We start from the raw sequence: 19,498 nt of genomic DNA on the forward strand, positions 1-19,498 counted from the left end.
TTTGGTCAGAAAAATGTATACAGTTTTTTCGGACTATATGGCGCACATAAAATCCTTTAAAAAAATTGACAGTGAGCCTTATAATCTGGTGGAATGAAGTTTGATTTATTTGCTGTACTGGTTTGTTTTCCTTAATGTACAGTAATGCGCCTTTTAACACGGCATGCCTTACAACCCAGGGCGTCCTACAAATGCAAATTTCGCAAAATAGACTGCATCTTCTAGTCTGAAAAATAAGGTAATAATGTTTGAGAGTGAATACCCGTGATCTTAGGTTTCCCTTAGTCATGTTCAGCTACTGTAGAGAACTGCAGTGTCAATTGTTGGATGAGAGCGAGTCACTATATATACACGTGTCAGCACTCCATTAATGACATTTTGCCATCATGTCTTCAAATAATCATTTTTTAGTTTTGAAAAGGATTTGGATAAGCTGACCAAATAGTCATAATTTTCCAAAACAAAGCAGGTATTACTAATTGTCTGAACTGTACTGTTGAGTCACCATAGCAACAAATCATGCACTGAAAAGGCCACTCGAGATCCGCATCACTCATCTGACACAAGCTGCTGCCTAATGTTAATGTGCATATCGTACCCAGTCACTCTCTCCTTTCTCTACTCACCTTGCCTCCCTTTCCTCAGACCGATTTTGAGAAGGACGTGGATTTGGCATGCCAAACAGGTGAGCCTGTCTTGTATTCTTATCATCTCTTTAGCATTGCGGATGAGTAAATGTCGAGCTGTAACCGTTTCACTTTTTCGCCGTACGCAAATGATGAAATGACGGATGATGCGCTGTGACTGCGATGAGCAAATTACTCTTGCTTATCAATCACGCTCCTTCTGCCCAGTGTGTGTTCAGAAAGCGTGCGCTTTAATGTAATGATGCCGCTCCTCTGTATTCACGACTGGTTGGTCCACACTGTGGGTATGTGTGCGTGTGTGTGTGTGCGTGTGTGTAGGGGTGTGTGTGTGTGTGGCGGGATGTTTTCGGATGTATCCAATTGTACATTTGAATAATTAACACAGAGTCATTCTCCCCTCCGCCTACAACCCTTGCAGAAAGAGGACACCCATGTAAGTTGCCCACTTGAACTAACTCTGCCGGGTCCCCAACCTAGAATTTGAAATAACACCTCGAGGTCATTCTCAGGGCCTCTACTTTTTGAATCTTTTCAAAGCTCGATTCGATAATAAATGCATTCGTTGTGTGCATAGATCGTGTTTTGTATTAGTATGCATTGACAGGACTTAAATGTGTCGAATCCTTCAGGCTTGCGCTTAGTGTTTGGGGCCAGGCGGTTCACGAGCATGATGTCCAGCATGACTTCTTTTGGCATTTTACAGTATGTGGGGAATGATATGATGTGAAGATAGGCGATAGCCACACAAACAGGTACTCAAAATATGGATTTTCTGTTAAAGAATTCTTTCAGTGTTCTATGTTGACGACCTTCACATATATAGTTTTTTTTTATCTGCAAAAAATATATAATAATGCCTTTGAAAAATACCTGTTTATGTGTGGACATAGCCTAGATGCTTTTCTACCATCAGCATGCGATTTAGAGGGGGTTAAAAAACACATCTCCTTTGTCCTAAATAATATGCATGACAACTTACCTGGAGCAACTATTAGTGGATGCTTTGTTCGATTGACAGCATTGCAGCAAATGAGGGGGGAAAAAAGTTCAGCATCAGTAGATGCCTGCTGATACAGTATGCTTGAGTAATCGGAGACCACACGATAATAAAAGCGTTTGGCCCTATTTCCTTTTGGGGACAAAGCAGTTTGCACTAATGCTCATTTTTTTCTGAACTATTAAAAAAATGGTGCCTCAGGAGCCAATTAGCAGATGGAAAAAATCTTAAGGTAAAAAAAAGGCTCAACATTAGTGGGAGTCATGCAAGACCGACATACTGTACATGGGGAGTACAGCTACTTACCGTAGCTCACATTACTTAACGCTGCGGTCACCAATTTAACTTCCCTTACCCGTTCTAAATTATACGATATGAAACGTCTCATGGCCTAAATTTTCCTGGTCTGTTCCTTCCACCCACTCCTCTTCTTTTGACAACCTAATGCTTCATCCTGATTCTCCTCCAACCTCCGCCCCTTGCTCTCCCATTGGGAACCATTTGTACCTCGTGTGTCTTCAGTCATTTTCAAGGAGGTGAACACCTGTAACCCGGCCACTATCACTGGCACCTTGTCCCGGATATCCCTGGATGATGACGATGACCCCAAACTTGCCGCCCATCAGGACGGGGGAGTCGGGGTCAACTTTAGTTCACTCCCCGGGAACATCCCCCCTCCCAATCTTATTGTGCAGGTATGGGATCGCATCCTACAATGATAAGGTGTATATATATATATATATTTAGAATTTCAGATTATTCTCTTACTTTTCATTAGAAGTTACTTTTTTTCCTCCTGAAGTGGAAAAATATGCCAATGCCATCAGATAAGTTTCAGAAATGCGAGCGACACTTAAAAAGACCCACCGAGGTAGTGAGACTGTGACTTAAAACAAGTCAAACATGAAAGGGGAAGTTTGTCTCTCACTTTGGGAAGCATACCAGCATTAATACTAGATGAAATTCTGAAACTCTTGTTGCATTTAAAGGAGTATTTGTCTAACTGCATTTGTACTTCATCAAGGTTCCACCGCTCGGAGGGCTCAATGAGCTGAGCGAGACATCTTTGAAAAAGGAGATGAATGTCGATCAGCAGAGACAACAGGCGCAGCAGCGTTGTGGCGCTCCAATCTACTTGTGCACGGAAAGTAGCCTCGGGTGGGCCAGACCGCCCGGGTCCTCTAACACCTCCCAGGATGGAAGTGCCGGAAGTGGGGGGAGTGGCGGTGGAGGAGGCAGTGGAGGAGAAGGAGACTACATGGTGTTACCTAGACGGACGGTCAACATCAGACCTCCGACGCCATCCTCCCAAGGAGGAGGGCTGGGACTGGGAGGCGAAGACAAGCCTCTCAACATCGCTGTGGAGGACCCCCCCTTCCCTCCTCCCCCTTCTCCCTTGACCCTCCATCCTGCCGAGAGCGAGGCCTACCCGGCCGATTTTGTGCCGTCCAATGTGGGCGACATGAACATTAATATGAACCTGAACCGCTCCTACGGGACAATCAAAACGCTGCCCCACGGACACAGCCACGTGATGGCTACGGGGGGCCTCGTACGCTCCCACGGGGGGCACATGCATCCTCATGGGCACTCACTCCATCTGAAGCCAGGCCAGAGGCCATCAGTCAGACAGATTCTGACAGGGGGGACGACAGTGGAGAGAACCAGAACCCTGCCACGCAACCTGGGCAGCAACAATACCAATGCTAGCCTCTCAGCGGGATCCCTCGAGGTGGGTACAATTTTGAGAGGTGAAAGAAGGGATCCCTGGGGAGATGCAGCTTGTTAACCATGTTCAGTTTTTTCACTTGAGGTTATGAAGTTGTAGGTTGGTACAGAATTGGAATGATAAATTACATCAAAGAAAAAGACAATGAACAGAATGATTTCAATCACAATGACCAAAAGGTCTCCATGTAAACCCGGTCACTGACTCAAATTTATGACTTAAAACCATTCAACTAATATTTCAGCGCATACACCATATTCCAGCATGTGAATATCCCTCTCTCTCATGAGCAGTACATTCAACAGAATGAGTTTTCTTTGGTGAGCGTGCGTGTGCGGGTGCGAGCGAGTCAAGTGAGTCAGATGCGGAGAAAATCCCGCATGCAACATTTACCCCAGAAGTGACACACAGAGATCATATTGACTCACTTGATTTCAACGAGGAAAAAGGACACTTTCCCCCTCAGTGGAGAGGCTTCGTTCAGGGTTGATGAGGAGGATGAGTCATTCATATTTAGAAGAGCCACAACTTCACAACTGGCAGGAAAAATAGGCTTTAATTTTTACTCTGTGATTTTTATCCTCTCTAAATGTTGTCAGGAAGGACTGTCTGGAAATTACATCATCATGGCGGCATTAACCATCCGAACATGGTAATATGGAAATATACCGTATTTTACCGGCATCGGACTATAAGACGCGCTTAAAATCTTTTAATCTTTTCAAGAATTGAACCTTATAATAATATATATATGTCTTATGTATGGATGTTGAATGGAAGTGGAATGAAGTTTGACTTATTTGGTGTTCTGGTTTGTTTCCATAAATGCGCCATATAACCCGGTGTGCCTTATAACCCGAAAAATATGGCAATGGCGCTCCTCAAATAAAGGGTTCATTTAGCCGTTGATTTTTACATTTGAACCCTCATTAAGTGGTTCATCTGGCTCCAGAAACCAGTTGAGCACTGAGAGATATTGTATAGCAGTACTGCTATTTCATTGCATGTTGCATGCTTGCCATATTTCTAAGTGAGCTTGATTACCGGCTTCGTTATTAAAACTACGGATAAGAAAGAATGAAAGTCTAGACTTTGATGTGATTAACTCTCCGAACCGTTTTAATGTCTTTACCGTTGAAAATAAAAACAAAAAAAAACTTGGCTGCCTTTGCGTTCGATCAGCAACTCTGCCCTTTTGCAGAGTAAACACAGCTTTTAAGTCGCTGTGGGGAGAAGCTGCACTCGGTGCCAAATGCAAATTTGGCAGGCAGCACGTGCTCCGAGTGGGAGATGGAACATGGCGCTGCTCGGTGTCATAGCCAGATGAGTTGGAAACATCTGCTGCTGCTAAATTGGCGGCTTGTACGCCGCTCGCTATACGGAGTTTGCAGAATCGTACGGGGAGGATAGTGAAGGACTTTAAACAGATTTGAGGATTAAAACATTTTTGGGGTATGTTTGATGAAGTGTTCTTTTCTTCCTGTAATTTCTGTGGAAATGTCTCAAAGAATGATTATGTGGTTGAATTTGAGGCTTTTTAAGCTGAGAAAAACTGTTATCCTGCTCACTAATTCTGGGTTATTAGACGTCACTGATCTAATTATGTTGAAATAGACAGAACAATTAGCCCGTTCATCGTGGACTGTTAGAATATTTGTCTCATGTTGGGAAACCAGAACATGTTAGCGCTCTTCCTTTGAACTAAATGACCCCAAGGCGAGGGTTGTCGCTACAGATCAGTACTTGAGGGTGGACATTGATGTTTTCTTCTCTCCCCCTCGGCCCCCTCCTCTTACAGAGGAAAAGAGTACGATACTCTGAGCTGGACTTTGAGGTAAGGTCTTGGACGTCCTAACCTTTCACCTGCTTGTCTCTGCTTTTTCTGTGTGCTTCTGCCAAGGACTTGAGTAGTGTACATAGGCTCAACGCTTAACCCCTTCCCTGCATGAATTTCAATTAACGGATTCGGGAACAAACTTTCACCGTGTGCTGTTTCTCCAACAAATGCCCTTATTTCTGTCTCAACAAATTAATGAGTTGATAAATGATAATATGACGGGTAACACATCCCACTGTCTTGTACAATTAAGAGAGATTATACTGCAATGTTGCTGTGGGGGTTCTGGTTAAAGAAACAGCAATGTAGAGTGTTCCATGTGTCTGGATAATTAGTAGTAGTTGAGTTTTGGGTCACTGCATTTGGTTGACTGGCTGGTTCTTTTTTTTTCGTTGGAACAACATAGTTTGGCTTTGTCTGTCTGTGTGTAATTCATGGTCTCCCTAGTATGACCTGCGTTTCCTGTGAATTGCCAGTCTTTTCATCCCTATCCCAAATATCCGTAAATAATTTCCCTCTCCACTTTGAGGGTTTTATAGGTCGAATTAGATTGTTCGAAAGACTGGACATTCACTTTCAACCTTATTAGAAAACTTAATTTTGTGGACGTATGTACAGTATGACTTGTGGCAAGCTACTAACTGTTTTGTTTATCGCAATTTCAACTGGATTCACAAGTGGCTGTTGCATGAATATGGTTAGGAATTAGCCTTATGTTTGTTTTTAAAATCAGCGTATATTGTTTTCAAGGGGCACACTTATTCAGGTCCGAGATAAGCTGGGGACTGTGACACGGATACGATAGCATCATTATACATTAATAATACATTAATAAGGAATTCACCTTATTCACACCAATGACTCCAGCATACACTAATCTCCTAAACTAAAATCACCCCTCCAATTGCCAAACCTTGAGAAATACTGTGGGTAAGAGCATCCATCAGCAAGTTATCGGCAGTCTTGAACACCTATAATCACGAGCATCACTATAGTCCCCTCAGCTTTGTGCTCTATCTCCTCCACCAAATCCCCACAGCAGCCCCATTTTAGCCCACCCCACTTTCCCACGTTCCCCTTTCCACTTATTTTGTTTTCTCTTTGGTTCATTTTTTGGTGTCCCCTTCCTTTCTTCCCTTCCAGAAAGTGATGCACACTCGCAAAAGACACTCTGAGCTGTACCATGAGCTCAACCACTCCTCCAAGTTCCACACCATAGACAGGTATAGCAGGGACCCAGCCATGTCCACATTCAAGGTAAGACGAACTCCCTAAAATGTAGGTTGGGTGCCTCCCTGCATCAATTAAACTATACCCTTAAGCCCTGCTCTTTTCACAACCGCACACTGAGCCCATGACATGGCAAAGCCAGCTAGTCCAAACTGTGAGAATTTATTACGCGGCTTTACCTAAAAAAAATATTAATTTTATATATATATATATATATATATGTATATATATATATATATATATGTATGTATAATATGCCCCAGGACGCAAAAACGTTGAACCTAGCTGCTCTACTAGCGAATAAGAACATGCCTACAGAAGATGATCAGTGAAACCCCCGCTTGCAAGCTTATCGCATCACACTGCTTGTGAAGACAACACATGTGACTTTACCAAAGGTGCTTTGTCTCAGTGTCCAATTAGTTCATGTGTCTGTAGAATACATAGTTAGTGTACCTTGTGTGACAAAAGCCATGTGGGGGTGTGTGTGTGTGTGTGTGTGTGTTTGTGTGGATGTGCCAGCAAAAGGGGCGTCTCGGGTGGGCGCATAATACTGAGGCGTCTTTGACTCATTAAAAGACCATTAGCAGCAGATGAAAGCCAGTCCCAGCTCACTCTGCGCTAACCTTCAGAGGGACACTTTCATTACGATTTAAACACATACTCTCATCGCACTCTTCTCATCTGTGGAGAGCACAGGCACGGAGACTTAGGAAGCCTCGATAGGTGTGCTTTCCCCGGGCGTTGGCACCACGCGGCTTCACATCCATTTTACATCACCAGTGGAGGAATAGAGCCTGACATCTCTCATATTGGCCATGCCATGCACCCACACACATTCTTGGAAACTCACGCGAGGAAAAACACTGCCTTTTCTGCCACTCAAAAATGTGTTCAATATCTTTATCAAGACTGTCACAAGTTCTGGTTGGCTACCCATTTGTTACCTGTATTGTCAAGAAAATAGTTAATGACGGGAAAGAAAAATGACATACTGTCAGCAAAGGCTGTGCCTCGTGGACATATACCAAAAAGCAGCATGTTCACACACTATATATATATATATATTTATATATATGAATTGGTGATGCTGGATGAACCATGAAATGAAAGTGCGGTTTACTTCTGGCCTAGTTATCGAATCCATTATTTTAAAAGAAATTGGGCAGTTCCCGTAATTACACAGCTAATACTATCAGTATCAGGCCTTTCTTTGACAGGACCCATTAGCAATTTATCTGTGCTGTTGTCAACAACTCACTTTGAGAGTCACCCCCAGACACCGACATGCTGACTATACAGTAATTATGGAGATGAGGTGTGCGGGTGTGTGTAGACACATTAGGTTGTGTGTACTTGTTGGGATTGTTGCACCTCTGTCAGAGTGTACTTTTTTTGTTTGTTGTGTGTCCTTTCCATTTAATAGACAATTACAGTATGAGTAATGATTCAATAATTTCAGATCAACTTCCATAATCGCTTTCCTGTCCCACGTGACGGCGTCAATGATATTAATGTTTGCTACGTGAGCAGCAGTTGAACACAGACCAGTATAAAATTTGAAACGCATTCTTCAAATCAGATTCACTTATCTTTTAAAAATCACTCAGAGCTGCTCATGTCTCTGTCTCTCTCTCTCTCTCCTCACGATTCATTAGCAATTGCAGGGACTGACAATAAAAAGAGACTAACTCTCCTGAATCTCCGCAGGACATATTTGTGCTTTGAACAGTCCTGTTCCCCAAGGACCTAAACATCCTTTAACCTTTTCTAAAACAGGTTCCCCCACCCCCACCACCAAGGCACAACACAGAGCCATCACTCGTGCGCAGAGCTTCTTTGGTATACAAAGAGAGTCAACGTAAGGAATGCTAAAACTCAGCATAGACCTTGTGCGGTAGAGCTCCTCTAAGTCACAATGTAGTCCTACTTGGTGGTGAACAGTTCACTCATCTGCATTTCATAAATTTGCCACTGGATGTGGAAAGTGTCTGTGTTGAAACGCCATCGCAGTCCCATTTTCGCCAAGCAGTGGAGTTCAGATGAATTTTTTGGGGGGTTCACAATTTGAGATGTGATGCCAATTGGTTTTGTGATATTAAAAAAAATAGGTGGAGCTCGACAAACTGCAATCTGATCTATGGATAAAAAGATGTTGTATACATCACTAGGTCGCAATTGTGTAATGTGAAGCTCTTCAGGTAGCTGATGCAACTATCGCAAACGAAGCCGGGAGAGCAAATTATGCTGTCAATATGAACTGAATTGAACTGTAACCCTTGGTGGAAAGTGGACTGGTATGTCAAAACATTGGTATACTGAATTTGTGACATGGAACTACAGCTTTGCCATTCCTCATATTAATGACCCCAGCATATTAATGAGCCCAAAATAGATTGAAAACTAAAAGTGCTTAACATGACTGAATCAATGACTGACCGTTTTTTTTCCAGTAACATCCGTATTGTTTAAACGTATCCCATTTCCTGTTTTCCATCTCTCCCTGCTGCAGCACACCTGATTCAAAGGATCAGGATAATTATCTAGCTTCTGCAGACCTTGCTGATTATCTGATCATTTGAATCGGGTGTGTTGGAAAACAGGCAGTGGGGTGTGGCTTGGCTAATGTGAAGAGTCCATGTCTAAATATGACACCCACAAGTCCTTCTGTTTCTATCAGTGTGTGGTCATCGCAGCAAATAAATGTGAAACTTTAGCTGTGTCTCATAGTGAAGTATGGACATATTCCATATGCCTTCCCAGTAGTGTGTTGTGTGACAAACGTGCGGGCCGTAGCGTCGTACCCTTGTGAGTTTGTGTCTTCGAAAGGAGTCGGTCAAATTGTTAATTTAACAATAGCATTTGCTTTCCTTTGATTGGTTGCGAGAGTTACTTTTAGAACAAAAAACAAACACAAGGATATTTTTTGTTGTTCATTAAGCCTTTTATTTTGTGCTTCTATGCCCGTGGCATCTGTATGTGCGGCGTGTTCAACCATGAAGCCATTGCGTCTCTTACCAAGCATGAATTAAAGCCTCCTAACCACTATGATTTAGGAATAAATCCGAAAGACAATGACCCATCCAAACAGATTTATAATCACCTCATAAACCATTATATTCTTGTCATAAAGTCGGCCATTGGCACCAAACAGGGCTAAAGACTGTACGGCGTGTTTGGGTGCTGATGAGCCTCTTCGAAATATCACAAAGGGTTTATGGGCTTAAGACGACTTGATCCATTTTTCTTCTCCGGTAAGGTTGGATTCATGTGCTGACTTTGTTGAGGAGATGAGTGGATACCAGAAAAGATCGAGATGTGGACACATTTTTCAACTTCCCCATCTTAATCCAATTTTCCAACTAAGTGCACTCGGCTTAAAGTAACCTGGAGCCAAAAGAACCACCACAGATCTTTATTCTCTCCATTTCTGTTTTCTTTGTGCCACCTTTACAATTCCTCATGCATACATCCTTCCATGCTTTCTTTTTTTTTCTAGCTAGTTGCTAAAGTTTACCAAATTGATAACTCTGGGGTGTGAAGTAATGACTCATCGTTACTCTCAATTAGCGCAAATGAAAAGAACCTGTAAGGCCGACAGACTCTTCATCCCAAAGCTCTCCATTAACCCCAAACGTTAAATGTTAAGCTGTACCGACAAGTTCAGTTCGTATGGAAAATTACATCATACCCTCCCAAATTGAGTCAGATCATATCAAATCCCAGTGAGAAGAACCAAATCGAATCATACCACTTTCACTACAAACAGTCCCAAGAATCAGTTCACACCCCACTTATCAAAAATCGAATCAAATCGTCTTTTATGGAGCGCTGAATACCCCTTATACACACATATATACGTATACACGTGTAGGCAACATGTGGTATACGCACAGCATGGAACGTACGGGCACGAGATCCTGCTCTATTGTTCTGATTCAGAGCTTATTCTTGTCAGACAAAACCAGAGTGCTAGTATTTTTTTTTATCTTTGCAGGGTTCAAAGGGTCATAACACATTTGCATGCCGTACTTATGATGTCGTACTCGTGCTTGTGTACGATGGATGCTGCATTTGAGAGTTTGAGAGGGAGACTTTGCAGCACATAATGGGGTGGCTGAGGCATTTTGTAACTCTCAAAAGGTGTATAGAGTATTTCCCTCCTGTCGCATGCTGTGTTCTTGATTAAATGAAGTGCGCTTGGCTTCCCTTTGCAGCAAGACACCGTATCTTGTGCAGAATGCAAATAGCCGTGGCTGGAGACAAGAGAAACTTGTTCTCTCTCGCTATATCGCGGCAACGTTTTTCGACCACATCCCAAATGCGGAGGCCACCTTCATTGTGGTGGAGATCCGAAGATGGTTCTTCCATTAGGCTGCATCATAAAAATGAAGAGGGCAGACTCAGCGTGATGGTTTTATGAATCTATACTTAACCGTGGCAAGTGTAATTGATGGTTTTTGGCATCTGGAAGGACATTTAGCCTAGGTAATGTGTGTGCTTTGGTTAAGTCTCATAAATTGGCGACGGATCATTTTGAAATGACAAAGAACCACTTTTTTTTCCCCACTGTTGATTGAGGGTGGACAATTTGCTTGCACTTAAAACTCCGGAGGTCCCGAAAATCAATTTACTGTGGAGTGAAGCAAAAGGGCCCTTTCATACGACGACAATAAAGCAAGTCTGCCTGCTTGTCTGCCTTTTTTTTTTCCTGATCTAATTCCCCTCTGTTTGTCCTCACAGCTTGACATAATTTATCTCACCGTCTCCCTCATTTATTTCTTCTTAACTCATTTGATACATTAATTGATTAATTATTCTTCCCTTGGCTCCTTTCTAATTAAAACCCTCCTCCTCGGCATTGAGTGTATGCAACAGTTTGCATCCCTGCATGCAAATTTTCCCGTTAAAATAGAGCATAGACATACTTTGTATACCAGTGGCTTGGACATCAAGGAAGTTTAACCCTGGCTTCACGCACCGAGTGCTATAATGCTGTTTCGGCTCACTTAGTGTCTTTGGGCCAATTAAAGAGAGGCGTAAAAAGGCTGATTCACTAGTGAGGGGACTGTTTTCAGTGCGGCGGGGCTGGTTGTGGATCACATCGCTTCTCATTACAGCCCAGACAGTGTGCGTCTGATTGCTCGTTTGTTTGCAATGTGTTGTACTAATGGAATTTATTCGCCCTACATTCTCCTAATTTGGCTCCTTTGAAGGGCCTTGTTACTTGTAGAACCCATTTCTTCCCAACTAAATGGTAAATGATGCTAGAGTCCGCTATGGCCACTGATGCTATCACTGCCGATTGTCAAAATTAAAAAAGGAGAGATTTTCCAAAATCTAAATTTCTGGTATCCTCTCAGTCTGCTTTTGCATTTTTTTTAATGTTTGTCTTTTCCATGTGGTACGCCATTTCCGTTTTGTTTTCTGTGAACCAAACACGCCATATGTATTTTACTTTGCAATATTGATTTTTCTTTTGCTCCCCCCCCCCCTATTTTATGTCCTTTGTTGGCTGCGGGGGCGGGGCGTGGTCTTTGTGTTGCTTATTGTCACGTCTTAGTTTGAGTGTAGCCAGCAGATCCATGGGCATCCAAGTCAACAAAGGTAATGTTTAACCACCTACTCACCTATCACACCCTCTCTGTCCTCCCAAATTGTCTCCCAAAGACTAATTTACACCCCAGAAGAGATGAACACTGAGTTCTTTGTGGTAGATGTCCTCCATCCAAAAACTGTCGATTCCAGATTGTCAGTAGATGTTTGTCCAGTTGCGTATTTTCCCAGTGCTGTTTTGTGCTTCTTGTAGCTTCCTGTCAGAAATAGTCTAATGGCAAATGTTTGCTTTTGGTGTCCGTAACTTTTTGTATGTTAGAGCCTGGGGGGCCTTAGTTCTGTCTTGGTAGTTTTCACCTGCTGATGCTGCATTATTCAAATTGCCCCCCCCCCCCAAAAAAAAGACATTGTTGCGGTATGGTACAGTATTTGCAAATGAATCCCCTGGTGAGCAGCTTTTTTTTGTTTTGCTTTTTCCAATAGTGCACACAATCTGATTTTTGGGTACCAATTAAGAATGACACTATGTCTAATGAGTGTGACTTATTGATGCTTTTATTCTGGTGACCGGAAGAAAAATATGGCAGATGTGGGGGTTGGGGGGAACAGTTTGTCAAAACTGTCAAGCGACATTGACAACTCTTTCTAAATCAAAAGAATTAGTCTTTCTAAAAATACGGCTTTTCTTTGCTCCCGGTATTATAAATTCAAACGTGTTCTTAACAGATCAACAAATGACATTTGAAGCTTCTGCTTGAATATTTTGAATTATTTTCATAATTTTTTTACATTTTATAATTAGTACTTCAAATCTCCACTCAATACTCCATAACCGCTTCTATTGGAAATCAATTCAGTCTCTAATGTGACTGAAAATGCTTCAAACTCAGTGGACAAACAATAAATAAATTGGCTCCCCTAACACAATTTGAAAAAAAAAGATGACTGAGCAAGATGCCACTTTGGTACGGTGATACTGTGCCATTCTTGCAGGCAGTTATCAAAACCTTCAGAATCAAATTTAGGGCCCATGCCCGTATACAAACAGGGTTGCGTATAAGGCGGTTGTCCATTTCGACGCATGTACGCGTTCATCGCTTGGTTGCCAATGAGGACTTTTGAGCGACGGTCAGTGAGACAATGAGTGAGAAAGAAGCAATTATGTTGTAACACTCGGCAAGAGCAACCTGTTCACCTGCCAGTGGCAAGAGCAATGTTGTTTATTTAATAGCAGAGTTGTGAGTGACTTTCATTTCCTCCTTTTCTCTATTTTATGCTGTCTCTCTTTCTCTCTCTCTCTCTCTCTCTCTCTTTTGCTCTCTCTTTCTTTTATTCTCTCTCTCTCTCCCCCTCTCTCTCGCTCTGTCTCCGTGCATGCCGCCTCCTTTTTCATCGCTACAGAGGGAAAAGCGATGGAGCATTTCTTCTGCTGGAGGTGAAAAGAAATCATCCAGTGTAAGTAGAGGGCTATCTGGCAGAGATGTAGATGGGGTGGATGGGTGAGGGACAAAAATGGGATGAGCTGGCGCTTTTGGGCATGAAGGAACAGAGGCCCGCATAGATGGCGACAGGCAACGGATAGACATGCAGAAGCAACACAATCGCGTTAGCCTGCTCTCCCGGGGATAGTGTCGGCGGCTTAACTGCTGCATTCCGTACACTCCTGCGTTACAAAATGCTCCTTCGCCAGCAGTTAGCATGCAAATTGCCTCCCAGATTATGCTTTTTGTATTCATTTTTATGCCAACTGTCAAAATACGACACAGCAAGAATGATAATAAGGCCCCCTTGAGCTCCGGCGATGATCATCGTACTGACGGGCTTGCGGGATGGGCAGAGGGGGATTCTGTGTGACTGCTGATCTCTGACTTGTATTTTGTGAATCTCAGGTGACTGGATAGACTGGGATTAAGTGTCTAAATTACACAATGGGTCGGATGAAAGGAATTTTGAAGGTGTAAGGATGAGCTAGGGTTCTCACTATTAGATAGAAATTAAATGACTTTGCGTATGCAAGATAACCAGGAAAGCCTATTGACATCATTTGATTTTTCAATTTGTCCGCCTGTAAATAGAGCCCAGAATTAGTTTGCCACCACCATCCAAGCAGTCCGGAGCAACTCGTTCCCCAAGTGTCCAAGGCACGGGTCTGTGAATCATTATCTCCGCTAGCCTAACGGTGACATTTGAATAATGGTCCTTATCTGGTGCATAATGTTACCTTTAATTCTGCCTAACGTTAATCCCCCAACATGCATTTTACATGTGTGGGGGGCACATCTGAGGACCACATGCAGCGATGCTGGAGGCTTTCATGCCATGATTAGTCCATGTGAAGTGTAACTGATTGCAGTGTGGGTTTGCTGCTCGGTGGGTAAATACGTGAAAATAGGTTGATGCCTGTTAACAACAATTCCGCATCCTGCTGTTTTATGGTTTGTGAGCTGAAACAACTTGCATGGATAAATTAGACATGTAAATTTTGCATCCCGGTCTGTTAGCAAGGTTTGAAGCGGTATCATACCTGCCCACGATTGTTGCTAGGCTTGAGATAGACAAAATCATCAATGTCGACAACAACAGGGAAATCCAGTGCGCTGATTTCCAACAAGTCTGAAAATTTGAATAATTTGCCAGTCAGTCAGTCCTGTGACCAACAAATGATAATGGAAATGGCAGAGTCAAATTTTTCCAAAAGATGTCCGCAACGTGGTGTGATAGAATTCTCTGTCGTATCATGTAAGAGTTCTACAAAGGAGTTCTTTTAATTACGTCACACACCCTATGAAGGAGGCATTTAGATGTACTAATTTATCTCTATGTATTACTATAATATCACAGAAACTGATATTTGATTTGTTTGAAAAGATTCCCATTAAAATGCCTTGTCTACATTAACAAATTCAGGCCACCGTTTTATTTAAATGACAAAAAATATTGGCAGTTTGCACAACTGGGACTTTGTGGTACTTGGGTCTAAAGGCCGGCTGGACAGCTGCCCGCTTCATTTTTTCTTCCTAGTAAATGAGACAAAACAGATGGTTTGTACAAAAAAGCGTTTGATCAACAAAATGCTCCTGTTCCCTCCTTGTCAGACTACTTTTAAACATTGTCACTGCTTTTAACAGGGCAGATAAAAATGCTTTAAAATGCAATGAAAACATGAAGCGGCTTCACTAAGAAAAGATTGCCTCCACGGGGATTCCACTTATTCATCTGCCTTGTTTCATTTGTAGCATTACCTTACATGGCTCGATTTTGTTTTTTTTCTCTCTCCGTCCCCGTCAGGACAAGTCAACCCCCGAGGACAGAAGCTCGTGGGACAGTTTCAAGACCATGACCCCTGAGCTGACCATCATGCCAGGGGAGCAGAAAGACCGCATGGAGCTTCACAATAAGAACTGGGACTCATCCTCGGCAAATACACCCGACTCTTCCGAGGGTGACTTCCAGACTGAAGTGTGACCGCACTCCCATGTACACGGGCACACGTCAAGACACTGAACTTGAAGATTTCAACACACACTTGAAAACACACCAACATCTTCGGCGACATTGGATTCCGGGATCACTTTGTTTACTGCTGCAGTGGACAGACTTGAAGAGAAGACTGTTCGAATCTATATTTTCACAGAGACTACGAAAAAGACAGAACAGAAACTTGACACGTCTGTGACTGAAGACCATTTTTAAGTGAACTGAGAAACCATGAAAATGTATTTCAAAGAAAATGTTTATTGCCGATGACAAAAAATTTAAAAAAAATAAAAAGTTTGATTTTCAGTGGGGAGAAAACTAAATGAAGACTTTTTTTTGCTCTTTTGATAGCGAGGGAAATGGGGAATCTCACGCAGTTTGACCCTCACCCCTTCCCCCCCCTCGACTCACCCACAGCCACTTACATTTAATTCCTTTGCCCCGCTAATGAATGATATAAGCATTCTCGTTCTCAGTATTTTCTCTTTTATTTTATTATGTTTCTCTTTTTGTGTCTTTTTTGGTCTTTGATTTGAATCGATTGGAGAGTGGGGGCGTAAAATATGCTGCTCGCAAATACGTGCCATCCTCTTATTCAGGTTCCACTTAAAAAAAAAAAAATCCCATCTTGACATCCCGCACACATCCTCTGTGTTAACATTGCATTCCACGTTTTTGTATTTTCTATGGCTTAATTAAATAAAGATCCTCTCATATGGTTTGAAAGTTTTAATGAAAAAAAAAAAGGAACTATGATTGAAACAAATGTGGTGTTTGGTCTGTTTGAGCAGAATTATATTTTTTTTTTATGGTTTTGTTGCTTTTTCATTTCCTGCGAGAATTAACCCATGTGGAACAAAGAAAATTTAGGACACACACTGTATTGTGTATTAATATGAACTTGCTCACTGAGCTAATGTGGCCCCGCATGACATCCATCCACAAGGAACAAGAAGGATTGCGATGATATTCTTTCATCACCCGGTTGTTAGACGTAAAAACGCATTCAAGTATCGCAAATCATTTCAGCCGAATGGCAAAGAAGACAAAGGAGTATGTAAATGTATAAATCAGTTTTATGTGGAATAAGATGGACACATAGTTAAGTGTTAAAAGGTTGAGTTAAAGTCGTCACAACACAGTCAAGATTTTTTTTTTAATAGAAATTATGTAAGATGTTTCAAAATGGTGAAACATCAAGCCCCTCTCTCTGCTCTCAAACACTGTGGGCGTGTCCGCTGAAATATGGATTCTACTTCAGTTTGTGTCTTCTTTATATCTACACAAAACCCGCGGAAATATATCCGTCAAAAGTCTCCAGGGCCAGAAGTTACCCCCGCTAGGCCGTCACGAGTCTTTTCCATTCCGTGACGACAAGGCGCTCGAAAGCGACCTTCCCTGCATGCCGACCTGGTCGGTGCGCATGCTGACTACCGAGTCGGTCTCCTCACTCACCAGTTTCTATGACATGCATGCACTCACATCTGACAACAAGGCAATCTATCTGAAGGGATAACTCTTTACATTACACTTCCTCTGCCACTGCTTTTTCTACCACGTCGCATGAAACTGTACACAAGATATGAATTGTTAATGCAGCTACAATGCCAGATACACGCAATTTCCCTTCCACACCTTCTGTGATGTGCTTGCAACGGAAGGGAATACCATAGGTTATAAGGTGAACGAAGGCAGATGGGGTCATTCTTGGGTCGATAGAAGATTGGCTTTGTACGACTAGATTAATCTTAGCAGGTGGTGGAAATGATGAGGGATACTTAAGTCAGGAAACAAAGGCGGGAAAGGAAGTTTGAGCAATACATTGGTTTGCAGATTCAAATAAAAGTGAGTTCAAAACAGTAATTACAGTGATGGAGATCTGTCCTGACATTTTCCAGCGCAACCCTCGAACCATCTGTTTAAAGAATCTCTCGTGTTCGTAGCGCAGCACAGCGCAGATGGTCGAGAAACGAGCGCAGCTCCTTTAACCTTTCAAGCCGAGCAGCGGATAGGCAATTCTTCCACTTCCTTCCTCTCGAAGGATTGCGAGAGGTTCAGCCCTGAGTCAAAAATGCTTAAGGTGACATTCCTCTGACCTTCTCGGAGGTCCACAACCCTACTTTGGTGTCGAAACAGATTTCTTTCAGCGGCGTGGAGACACGCAGAAGAGAACATCCAAGCAGGTGGAACGACTTCAACCTTCACGCGTAGAAAGCGGGAAAAAAAAAAATCAGTCATACTTCCATTTAAAACAAGGTGAACCTTCCTGCGACTTGTTCCCATGACAACTACAACATGTGAGAAAACTGATTAAAATCAGAATACGGCCAGAGTGTCATCACTTGAACATAATTGCAAGCCTTCTTCTGGGAATACCATCTCATCTTTGTTGTTTATGCAAAAAGAAATAAAAACAATGACAAAGACGTGATGAACTCAAAGGCAGCATAACTAAAGCAAATCAAAAAAGCGGTACCAACTTGAACAAGACCACGTTTTGACTGATTTTTCAGCTTTTCTGTTATCATCAGTGACTGACAAGCTAAGACAATTTGAAAATGGAAAAAAAAAATGATGAGAAAGATAAAACAACTCCAGGAATATCGACGGACTTGTGGGGTCACTTGAGTACGCATGAGGCAACCTGTGAGGAAAGTGACGATGGGATGTACCGTGGCAAAGTCTGTTTAGAAATATGACAGCCACAGTGGTGTGAAGGAAAGCAGATTGACAGACAATAAAAGGGACACTCAGAATGGAGCAGAATACATATCAGGAGATCCCTTGAGGTTATAATCCAATGCATCAATGTAAAATCGTCCTCTAAACGTCTCATCTATCTATTCTAATTCATTCTGCTCTAGATTGCCAAGTTTTTGGGCTGCCGATATTTCTGCATCACATCCAGTGTTATTTGCTTCTGACTGAAGAGCCCAGACTGATCCTCTGAGGATCCATTCCCACAATAGCATTAGTTGTCTGTCCAGACCAAATACATAAGCTGTCCCTCGTCAAAACTAATCGGCTAAATGTCATAGTCCGTATCATATAAACAGTGAAACACCCATGCGGTATTTAACACTGACGATCCAAAAATGAGGTAAAGGCCTCATTGATCCTTCTTTCGGCTCCACCAAGCTCTCTCAACAAAGCACTCTTCACATATCATAGCAACCTACTTTCTGTCAGGATGAATTGCCTCTCCAAACTGCCAAGGGGCTTCTCGAAATACTGGCATAATTTAGTGGTAGGCTTAGTCTAATGTAATCCACTACAGGCGCTCTCACATGCCATGCGACCCAGAAATGCCCAAGACTTGCTTGATCCTTAACAGATATTTTGCCTTCTAATGTGTTACCAGAAAAAGCTTAAAGGAACTAAGTAGAGGTGACAGGACTAGGATGCACAGGTGGCTACAAACCTTTGGGGTATTTTGTAAGAGAGCATGTTGGAGGTAACACTGGCAGTGTCAAGAGGGTGAAGTTACCACCCACATGTACTGTATGCTTGTGATTAAAAGTCACGCTTTTTAAATTCAAGCGTTTAAATGTCTTGTGACGTCACTGTAAAAACATCATCCCAAACCAGCTCGATGGGGTTTAAGTCTGGAGATTGTCCCTTTTTCTATAATTCTGAACTACTTTATCTTTCAGGTTTAGGTAGCCTTACCCGTTTTTCTTTTCATGGTAGTTCTGCACTTATTCAATTATTAAACAACATTTTACTGTTCAATGTTCCTTTGTTACTATTCAACTTGTTAAGTGTTGTGTTCTGTTTAGGACATGCGGTTATTGATCACATTTTTTTGTTTGTTTTGTTTTCGTTTGAAAAACTCTAATACAGTGGAGCGTGTCGCTAATCTCATCGAGACCATACAGGAACCATATGGTGTGTATCAACCTCCCCCCATCACCATGTCATCTTTCTCTTCTCACTGATGATGCCGAAAGCCTTGAAGTGTGGCCATGGATAAAAGGGAGGATGTGTTCAGGGACCCCATTTCACTCCTGAGAGAATGGAAATAT

The 19,498-nt window shown here is 42.3% G+C and overlaps 1 protein-coding gene across 19 annotated transcripts in view; it reads left to right on the forward strand.

The window, feature by feature from the left end:
• Positions 1-16,192, forward strand: part of adgrb2 (adhesion G protein-coupled receptor B2) — a 112,669-nt gene extending 96,477 nt beyond the window's left edge. For 9 of the 19 annotated variants that reach the window (XM_088278553.1, XM_088278552.1, XM_088278555.1 and 6 more), the window contains 8 exons: positions 646-685; positions 1,066-1,080; positions 2,167-2,339; positions 2,669-3,376; positions 5,172-5,207; positions 6,354-6,467; positions 13,398-13,451; positions 15,285-16,192. In XM_088278553.1, the coding sequence (XP_088134679.1) occupies positions 646-685; positions 1,066-1,080; positions 2,167-2,339; positions 2,669-3,376; positions 5,172-5,207; positions 6,354-6,467; positions 13,398-13,451; positions 15,285-15,461 (1,317 nt within the window). In that variant the 3' untranslated portion in view covers positions 15,462-16,192. Of the gene's footprint in view, positions 1-645; positions 686-1,065; positions 1,081-2,166; positions 2,340-2,668; positions 3,377-5,171; positions 5,208-6,353; positions 6,468-8,219; positions 8,302-12,003; positions 12,018-13,397; positions 13,452-15,284 lie in introns of those variants that run through there. The other 10 variants (XM_088278554.1, XM_088278569.1, XM_088278568.1 and 7 more) reach the window with 8 other exon arrangements.
• Positions 16,193-19,498: the final 3,306 nt, after the last annotated feature.

Source organism: Idiotropiscis lumnitzeri, chromosome 16 (genome assembly GCF_059441095.1).
Source record: "Idiotropiscis lumnitzeri isolate Australia: NSW breed Sydney's pygmy pipehorse chromosome 16, RoL_Ilum_1.0, whole genome shotgun sequence".
Taxonomy (NCBI): Eukaryota; Metazoa; Chordata; class Actinopteri; order Syngnathiformes; family Syngnathidae; genus Idiotropiscis; species Idiotropiscis lumnitzeri.